Source organism: Phlebotomus papatasi, chromosome 2, assembly GCF_024763615.1.
Source record: "Phlebotomus papatasi isolate M1 chromosome 2, Ppap_2.1, whole genome shotgun sequence".
Classification (NCBI taxonomy): domain Eukaryota; kingdom Metazoa; phylum Arthropoda; class Insecta; order Diptera; family Psychodidae; genus Phlebotomus; species Phlebotomus papatasi.
The window spans coordinates 94,514,423-94,525,141 of NC_077223.1; the positions used below are offsets into that span (position 1 = coordinate 94,514,423).

A 10,719-nucleotide genomic window follows, 5' to 3' on the forward strand; every position below is an offset into this window, starting at 1 on the left:
AGGTTTAGCCCAGTTCCCGAGGGTCTCAAAACCTTAAACAACAACCGATTTTATTGAATATTCAAAATGTAATAGGCCATTTGCGCTTAATAAGCCAATCCTATGTTAAAATTTTCCAAAAATCTTGACTGATAAGATATTAGAGAAGTTAGGCCATATGGCTAAGCCTTAGGTCTGAAGCCCGTATAAGGGTTACATGGGTAGCGCAAACTAGAAAAGCAGCATATCTTAGCGAAGTTTTTTTTTCAACACAATAAAAAAATTATTTCTCTCAACGATGAACTGGCGCAATTGACTTTAGAGTGATGTCTCCGGTGATTGCCAGTAAAAATGTTAGTTACCCTAAGATGAAAACACTATTTTGGTTTTGCCCAGAGCTTTCGATCCTAATGGCGATCTTCTTCAGTGGTCAACTAAATTGTGTTTCCAGAGTCTTTCTTAGGGATCGTGTGGTTCTTTGGGATTTGGAACCCCATGAACTACACGATACCTAAGAAAGACTTTGGAAACACAATTCAGTAGACCACTGAAGAAGATCCCCATCAGGATCGCAAGCTCTGGACAAAACCAAAAAAGTGTTTTCATCTTAGGGTGACTAACATTTTTACTGACAATCACCGGAGACATCCCTGTAAAAAAATATTTAATTTATGCTCCTAAGCTCATAAAATGAAAGACGCCCCATAAAAACTATGCAAGCCATTGCAAAGAGACCTTAACCGCGGGGGGGAGGGGGCATAATTAGGACAAGTTGGCTGAATCAAGTTCAGGATCTTGCCTTGGAGTCCCTTAGTATCGAACCCGAAAATCTTCCTGAATTAGTGGAGAATTGGCAGGTCATGAGCCGACGACCCCAATAGGGATAAGCGCGGTTGAAAATGATGATGATCAAGCACATAAAACTAGTAGGTTTAAACTAAGTCCCTGTCAAAATCCCGGAAACGAAAATCCCTTAAACCACTATCTCCAATGCCAAAATACCGAAAGAGCCAAAACCACAAGTTAATCATCTTTTAGCAGGATTTTTTTGATTTCTAATTAATCTTACACTGATTAATTGTAACTACCGAACAGTAAGTTTTTTTTTTTCAAAAAATGTCTCCTAAAATCAAATCCCAATAGCTGAGGGCCAATTTTTGAAATTCTCACTCGCACCCGCGAGCTCTTTAGTGGCCGAGAGAAATTGACTCGCACACCCCGGAAATTCTTTAGTACGTGCAACGAGTACTTTATGTTATAAAGAAGTCGTTACAGAAGGATTTGAATCTACGGGGTGTGCGAGTGGATTTCTATCGGCCACTAAAGAGCTCGCGGGTGCGAGTGACAGTTTCAAAAATTGGGCCTCTGAATTCTTAAAATTTTAGAATAATAGTTTCAGAAAATGTAGTTTAAATTTGAATGTTGTACTTTTGAGCTTAAAAGTTTATATTTACGTACCGTATATTTTAAACTAATAACTGATTAAACTTTGAGTGATCATTTGCATAATACTGAAATGTTTCATACCCAAGTGATAGAGGGTTCGTATAATATTGAATCTTTATATAAATTGTGGTAGTGCCACAACTTATATAAATTTTTGCTTATTTACAATTAGGGTCGGATGAACGTCTGTTCGACAGGGAACCCCTATTGACACTTTTGTCAAAATCTTGAAATTTATTTAATGTATCTAGTAAAATATAAGTAATATAACGTTTTTTTGTAATATACCTTTTACTATAAACAGAGATGTTCAAATTTCGTATCCCAAATGGTACAGGGTAGGGTGTCAATAGGTGCTGACACGAGTTCTTAAAGTGTCAATAGACGTTCCTTTGACCTTATATTATTATTGTTTTGTGTACTCACAATTTTGTTTTTTTATTATTTATTTTAATTTTAAGGAGATTTATATATTTTTCTATGAAGTTAAGTATTCTAATTATACGGTTAATCCTAATTATACGCATTCCGACCTGCTAGTAGAACCACAATAACAATTTTAATATCGTTTTATTACTAATTTTCATTTTTTATGTTTTCCGTTTTAATCCTGAAAATTTTAAAAATAGATATTTTTATGATAGTCATCAAAGGAAAACAGGGGTGATATGATAACTTATTTTCGATACTATCGACTGTCGATTCTGAAAATTTGAAATGATTGCTGCACTTCCTGCAACTAGTACAGTTGTTTATTTATAGCCTCATTCTTTAAAGAATGTTGCACTGATTGGTCCAATAATCCGTTATAAGTCGATATACACTTAATCTAACAGATACAGATTTATCGATACTATCGATTCGATAGTGTCGAAAAGTTATCATTCCACCCCAGGATCTCTTTTCAAATTTAATTTCAAGTTGTTCATGTTAATTAAGTATGTTTTGTGCATATTGCACCGATTAATTTAGAAGAAGTTTAAATTAAAATTTAATCCTTTAAGAAAAGCAAAATTCTAAAAGAGAGCGGTTTTCTTCTAATGTTTAAAATTTGAAACATAATTCACTTTCACAGAATATAGTTATATGTAAGAATAAATTGACACTTTTAAATATAAATTATCCGAAATTAATGAACGACCAAGTGCATCTGTTCTGCATAAAGGCCTCTACACACTAGATAAATTTATGTACACATTTGGCAATTTTTCCTACAAAACCGCTTAATTAAAATTTTCGGATTATTAAAATGGATATTTTATTTTTTTTAGAAGCTACCCGAGCACCTCCAAAATTTCTATTTAGCACAATTTATAGGAAATTTACCGCTCTACAACTCAGTGAAAGTCATTTTCTTCTATTTTGTAAGGAAATATATTTATCAAGCCATTTTCTAAAAGGTAATTTTGTGATCATTCTCAGAAATGTTTGGGGCAAATAGTACCAGGCATAAGATACTATCACATTTTGATTCGCTTTATTACGGGATTCCGTAAATTTAAGTAAAATACTTAGATTACATATTTCCATAGGAAATTTATTCTTCTACACCTTTGTAAAACACCGTTTTCTCTATCTAAACGAGAAAAGCGCATTTTAAGCTATTTTGCAAAAAACACACAAAAGACTGCAAATCGTTTGACCAATGCAAACAACAAGCGGCGAAACATAGCATTGAGGTTTCTTTTCATCGTGGGACATCAGAAATTGTTTCGATTTTTGTTACTTTTTGCTCCATAGCTTTTGTTACTTTTTACCCCAAATGGTCGCTTTTAATAAAAGGATTTCTGGAGAAAAGAATCTTTGTAAAATTCTAAAATAGATAGCGGATTCGTATTCAAAGAATATCCAGATTATTTGGGAAATATTCACCAGTGCATTAAATTTAATATAAGTAGCTAATAATTGATATCTTCTGCATGGAAAATATTTTAAAAATAGGGCTAAAAATTTCGATATTTTTTATTTTCTAAATTCCTTGTTCAAATTCTAACAAACTTACGATATTGAAGAAGACCTATGGAGGCTATCTATGGAAAAAATTTTAAGTCGCTATCTTATTTATCTTGGAAGATATTGAATTTTAAAATTTCCGATTTGTAACTTTTTGCCCCAGTCTCAACTAATGATAAGGTAGTATACTTTACGAATTTCTGAGGTATCTATAAGGAACAACCTATGCTGTGACCACTGATAAAATAGAGGCGGTTTGAACTGGTTAAAAATATTTCGTTTTTTCTTAAACTAAATATTCAGTGAACACAGAAGTTCGCAATTCAGCATATATCTGATAGCAATATTTGATTAGTGATTTTGTTGGTATTCACTAAATATCAACAAAATTTTAGCCCCGTAAGTATTTTTCGATTCTGAAAGAATAATAAAGTTTACTGCGTACTCATTTTAATAAAATAACTTTATCATGATTAAATATATAAAATTCTTCAAATATTGTCATAAAATTGTATCAATTAGTTTAGATTGAGTTACAATCCAAATAAGATATGATGGTACACTATGCTTGTTATGTCCGTTGTGTCTACTGGGATACTTTTCTGCTAAAAACCAATTAAACCTTTAATGGTTTTTCTGGCTATTGTATCATTAGTTACACGTTAGGTACCTTTCTAGGCTTGTATACGATGAATGACCATTATTACCACAGACCCATAAACCTTTTTCACAGAATTATCTTTAATCCTCAATATTATTTTCCTATCGTTGAGTTACATATAGAATTATGTAGAATACTTCTTTACGACAATGTTAAATTTTTGTCGTTTTTTTTTGTTATTCTTTTGTGTTCACTGTTTTTTTCGGAAAATAACATGTAGAAGCAATAATGAATAAATACAGGTGATAATTCCTATTATTACATTTTAACACATTTGTTCATTTCTTGTTTTTGTTATTTTCGTTAGTAGCGCATTGCCAATGGAAGTTGAACATTTTGTTTTGAATTGGGCTTGCGAGAGAGAATAGAAGGGAAAACTACTCTTGTATCTTTCTATTATTATACCGCTATCTATTCGCTTAATGGTGCTTATTTTCTCTTGAGGGAAAATTGCAATTTCCATATTATTCCAGACCTAGGATATTTTCCCTGTTGATTACTAAGTGTAGCAATATTTGGTCAAAGTTCATAGAACCTAAATGGTTTTGTCTCAATATTTGAATATATTTTTTTAACATTTTAATTAGACATGTCTTCTGTTTGTTTTCTTTTCTGGGTAAGAATATTATTTGTATATATTTTGGTATGTTTATGACGTTTCTGTAAAGATAAGGGGTTACCAAATAATGCGAGTGACGCATTTCTTTTTGTGTATCTCTAAAGATATTGCAAAGTTTATTTGTTTTTTAGTGATAATACTTAAATGTATTAAAATTTAAATCAGGAAAATATTAAGGTAGAAAGGTCATAATACACGCAATCAAAATTCTCAGACGGTCTAAAGTTTTTTATTTATCGGAAGTAAGGTACGCAGAATTCCTTTTGTTTATTGAATTTATTATCAAATTTGCGTACGAAAAATGAGAAAACAAGGACTAATGGTACTATTCCAATTAAAAATGAATATGTTTTTTAGCACTTTACTGTTCTCAAGTGCATCAGCAGTATGGAATTTTCTTTTTGTTGGTTCCTACACGACTGCTGTGGTTGCCGTCATAAATGTGGTTCTAGAGCACTGTAAAAACTGGGGAAAACAGTCGTAACAGAAACCAACGCAAAGAAAAGTTGATAATGCAAAAATACTTAAGAACAGTAAAGTACTGAAAAACAGCTTAATTTTTCGTTGCAATAGCACAATAAACCCCTGCCACTGTTCCTAAATTGTTAAATGTACAGTAGAGCCTCGCTAGGCCATATTTGGTACCAGATTTGACACTTGGGTCGCACTATAGTCCATGTCATTTTTTAAAATTATCAACGTCTTTTAGTATTGAAATTGCTCGACGGCTTCCACTTTCTTTGAGATTGTGGTACTTGTTCTTGCTCTCTTCATTATGGATCACAACTACTCAATAAAGTTTGCCAAAAATATTAAAATAATTATGTCAACATTCCATGTCGCGTACTAAAAAACATAACCTAACTTAAAATCAGTGTTTTGAAATCAACGGTCGATAAATTGTGGACTATAGAGCGATGGCCTATAGCGGGGTTCTACTGTATTAGACAAAAAGCGTCCGAGGCTTTGTGTAGCTGTTCGAACTCCCGAGAAGGAGCTCTGTCTTATATTCTTTTTCGGATTTTTTTACATGTACCAGATTAATTGCGATTCATTGTCTATAAATTACTACAAAACCATTTTGAAGTTGAAGTATAAATTGTGCAAGATGGTATTTTAAAAAATAATTAATATTTTAGTTAATTTAATTTGAACAAATCGGTTGAAAATTAGACCCTATGACCTTAAATCAGAGGCGTGCAAGAACCGTTGAAACCAAATAAACATCAAATAAAGCATATACGTCAATGGTCAAAATGCTACCAAAACAAACTTATTTTGACGTTTATTCGGTTTCAACGGTTTTTGTACACCTCTGCCTTAAATAATCCACGATGGCGCATTAACCGATGAAAGATGCGTAAGGACGAAATATTCAGCTGGACTAACTACAAAACATATCCAAAAATCATTGAAATTGAAATGAGGGCCAATTTTGTGCTAAATTAAAAAAAAAAAAACATTTTTGACGTTTTTCAAGGGGATAAGGAACGAATAAAAGGAGAGGGGGGAATTTTTTTATGTGTGAAAAGATTGAAAAAATGCAAATCCATCAACAATTGTGACCGATGCCTTCATTAAAAGGTCTTTCAAAAAATCCAAATTTGACGACATCCGTTGAAAAAAAACGTGATTCAGGAGGGAAATTCTGTAACGCTCTGGCAATACCATTATGACAAATTGGGTTCAAATCTTAGAAGAGCTTTTTCGAAAATGCGATTCTGCAGCCGTGACATTGCCATTTCAGCTCACGTGGCATTGTCAGAAGTCACATATTTGAGATTTCTGGCAATTTAGATGACAATGAATTTTGATAAACAAATCAACCAAGACATACTGTATTTTTATAAAATCATCAAGTTAAGTGATTTCATTAAAAAAAATCTATGAATTGCATTTTCGAACTCATATGATATGACAAAAAAAAGCTTGAATGGCATTGTCAGGTTTCGAACTCACGCGTGATAATGCCACGAATATTATAGAATTCCCCTACAATATGGTCGACCTTAGATCTTGAATAATCCAAGATGGCAAATTGACCAATAACAGGTGTCTAAGGATGAAATGTTCAGCGGGACTAACTGAAGATGTGAACTTTAAGATGTGAAAATTAAAATGGGCCTAAAACTATAATTTAGAACTATAAATTGAAACTCATCAGGTGTTTTTGTTTTGTTTATGTCAAATCAAACATTAAGCCTAAATCTTCTTATAGTAGGTGTGTTTCTCTATGTATTCATGTAATAGGTTTTGTATCCGGGTATAGTGTTTACGGTGAAAATGAGACATTCGCAGGTGGTCAAGCTTTGTACGAAGCTGAGCAACCCGGGGTGACTTTGTAAAAATTACCAATAAATCTCCATTTTCTTGTTGAAGAAAATTCAGGGATTTGCTGGAATTTTCAGATTTTGGATTATGAACCTAATAAGTAAGAGATTTTTTTGACATAGTGGTATAATTGATTCGGCTTGTGTGGCATTCAGTAAAAAATCTTGAAACTTAGACATCATTTTCTGTACGAAACTGCAAAGGTGTTCCTCCTATATACATTAACACTAAACCTATCGACCGTTTGTGGTCGTTTTTTTCAAACGCGCTCGATCAAATAACAGACTGCGGTAGGTAGGATACTTAACAATTTTTTTTCTTGTATGACAAGATTGCATGCCTAAGGTTACCTCAAAATACTATGATTAAAGCGCCTAAAATGGCATGCATTTAGATTTCTTGTAAAATTGTCATGCGTTAGATTCAATCAATTTTCAAAACAAAATAGAAAAAGTGAATTTTATTGTTCGAAGAGCGAACAGTATACGCTAGATCCCGGGATTATGCACATTTTCGGGACTGAAAAAAAAACGCGCGGAATGGCATTATGCATCGAGAAAATTTGCATACCCACAGGGGCTTTCTTTTGAATAAATCTGGCCGTAGAACAAATTTCAGGCAGAGTAAATGTAGTTAAAACAAAAAGATTCAACTGTTTAATACGAATGCGTTAAGAAACAGTACCTTTTCGGCCAGAGTTCTTAAACAAATGATTAGAATATTTAAAATAATACCTTAACAAAAGAAATTAAAGTTTTATTCTGAAAAAGTAGCAAATTGTTTTCAAATTTCCCGCGTCGCAACATAGTATACATTCAGGCGTATTTAAAAAATCATCTCATAAATTGACTCCCAAGGGCAGGCAAACTTGCATAATTGTGTGTGCATAATTCCGTCAGGTGCATAATCCCGAAGGACTTAATGCCGGGACTGAGTGTAAATAATCTTTGTCTTTCGATCTAAACGAGATATCAAATGGAAAGTTTTTATTTTAATTCTCACCGACTTGAATCTAAAACGATTACAGATTGATATTAATTTCCGAATTTCAGTGGATATTCTTTTGGTCATATTTTCGATATTTGCCTCCAAAACTATGATTTTATTTTGAAAACAGCTCTAACAATTTCTATTCTTTAGGACATGATTGAAAGGTAAACATACTGTTCATATGTCAATGACCTTCAATTATTCATTCTAAGAATTTTTCAATATGAAATCTCAATATTAGAAAATTCTATGTCGGAAATTATTTCTATCATAGGTATGTTCAGGCTAAATGTTTACCTCTCCTATCTCCAAAACCGGTGGCAGCCAAAATCCCGAAAGCCAAAATCCCGAATTTTCAAAATCCTGAAAGGGATGAAATTATATGGAGGAAAATGCTTAGAATAATTTTTCAAGACACAGAAGACTTCCCTTTGCCTCCAGCAAGCACGGGTACAATCGTGGGAGTAGTTGTGACACTTTTAAGAATTCGGGATTATGGCGTTCGGGATTTTGGCGTTCGGGATTTTGGCGTTCGGGATTTTGACCGGGACCCCTCCAAAACATATCCAAAAATCAAAGAAATCCATTTTTGTAAACGAAAAAAACATGCTTTTGGAGCATATGACACTTAATTGAGCATATGTTTTCAGGATAGTTAAGTCTATTGGAAAGAGTCATGGCTTTAGCATGCGACCTAATTCTGATACGCTGCCGCCACACGCTATGATGACTTTTCGGGAAAGATCTGAGCTGCGTGAAAGATTGACATTTTCTTCCGAACTGGTTGAAAAAGAGCTTTTGAAGATCGGAAGTAATCAAATTGAATTGGATTTTACAGACAGGACACTTGATATAGCAAGATTTTTCGCATTTAACGCATTTCGGACTGAAAATCGGGTGAACCCCATCCATTTGAATGATATCTTTTTCATGGATTTAGACCTTCGAGCATGCAGTCCGGGTATTCCTTGGCAACCCGATTACTCAACTCGTGGAGAAGTTATGGACTGTCCAGTCGCACGTAAGTCAATACGTTGGTTCTGGCATAGAATTAAAACGGGAGAAAATTTAAGTTTACCAGATACTAAAGTGTTTTTCGGCGTCCACCCGGTTAATCAGCATGGTAAACTCGGTAAATCCATTAGAGCTATGTACGATTATCCAACCACCGTCACACTTGCAGAGGCTCAGTTTGCCGTTCCCTTAGCAGAGGAATTCAAGAAAGGGAAGACCCCATTAGCTTACGGATATGACATGGCTTCGATTGGAGCGGATAAGCTACGCAATGAGTTTTTCAAATACAAGACATTTGTATACTGTGACTTCGAGGATTTTGAAAAAACTGTGTCGGTGCAGCTAATAAGGATGGCTTTCGATATTCTATTACAAAATATTGATTTCAAAAGATACCAACATCAAGGAATCCCAAACGCCTCTGTGCTCTACAATCACATATGGGTGAGGTTGATTGATTACTTTATAAATACCAATATCCGCCTCTGCGATGGCCGAAGATATAAGAAGAATGCAGGAATTCCAAATGGATCACTTTTCACGGATATGATTGTTTCAATTGTGAAATATTTTGTTCTCACTTACGCCTTTTTGAAGGCAAAAAAGAGGCCGCCAGCTTATATTAAAGTCTTCGGTGACGATTCCGTCCTTGCGGATGATGACGGTATACATATCTGCACCATCGCGGAACATGCATATTCACTTGGAATAATTGTGAATTTGGAAAAATCCTTCATGACCAAGAATGTAGATGAAGTTGATTTTTTTGGTTCCTAATAGGGAATGGTTTTTGTCTTCAAAGAACGATGGAGTGGCTCGAAGCGTTGTAGCACTCAAAACACCCAAATCGTGACTGTGCGGATAAAGGGCGAAAAACGTATCGAGATAATAATCAACTTATGGGGACACCGAAAACCAAAATACGATATTGCTTACCGTTTGACGTCTAGCCCGATGACAAATTTTGGATAATAAAAATAACATAATAAAGAAATATAAACCAATTACGAGTACTTTATCAATTTATTACCGAGTAATACCATTACAGCCGAATTTTGAATTTCAAGACCTTTCCAAAATATCCAAATTTAAATAAATCTTTTGAAAAATGAGCCCTCCAGAATGGTTAAATCGGTTAAATTTTGACTTCCGAAAATTCTATGTCGAAAATGTTTTCGCTCTTTGGTAAGTATGTACAAAATGTTCGCTTGAACTACCTCCAAAACATAGCCGAAAATAAAAGAAATCCTGGAAGCCGTTTTCGAAATAACTCAAAAAACATGCTTTTGGATAAAGAAAAAAGCATGTAGAAATATTTTTTTTATTAGGGGTCACTGAAGACCGGAAATTGATATCTCTTACCGGTCCAGGTAAAACCTTACCATAATGCAATTTAGTTTCACAGTTCCAGATCCATAAGTAGGAGAAAAAATCCTAATTTCGAAAGTGCCCCAATTCAAGGGTGCCCCACATTTCCCTACTTTTGAATGTAAATTCTTGTATCTCTTCATCGTCTTCTTTTTTTCTTTGTCCGCATGAAACAGTGAGATAATCTTAATTGTTCCGAATTAGAAATGATTCTGAATTACCCTATTTTACCCTACTAAAAATTTTCATTATAGTTTTTCTTCTTTTCCTTCACATACGCAACTTATAGGTAATATATTTACAAAATAAAAGCAATGCTGCGTCGCTAATTTATACGAAATTGCTCAATTTGGTGACC

At 33.8% G+C, this 10,719-nt stretch overlaps 1 protein-coding gene across 1 annotated transcript in view; it reads left to right on the top strand.

Moving 5' to 3' along the window:
* The window catches only part of LOC129802484 (uncharacterized), a 37,789-nt gene extending 27,792 nt beyond the window's left edge, over positions 1 to 9,997 (top strand). Inside the window, exon 4 of the mRNA XM_055848358.1 lies at positions 8,630 to 9,997. Within this exon, the coding sequence (XP_055704333.1) occupies positions 8,630 to 9,770 (1,141 nt within the window). The 3' untranslated portion in view covers positions 9,771 to 9,997. The remainder of the gene's footprint in view (positions 1 to 8,629) is intronic.
* The last annotated feature ends 722 nt before the right edge of the window (positions 9,998 to 10,719 follow it).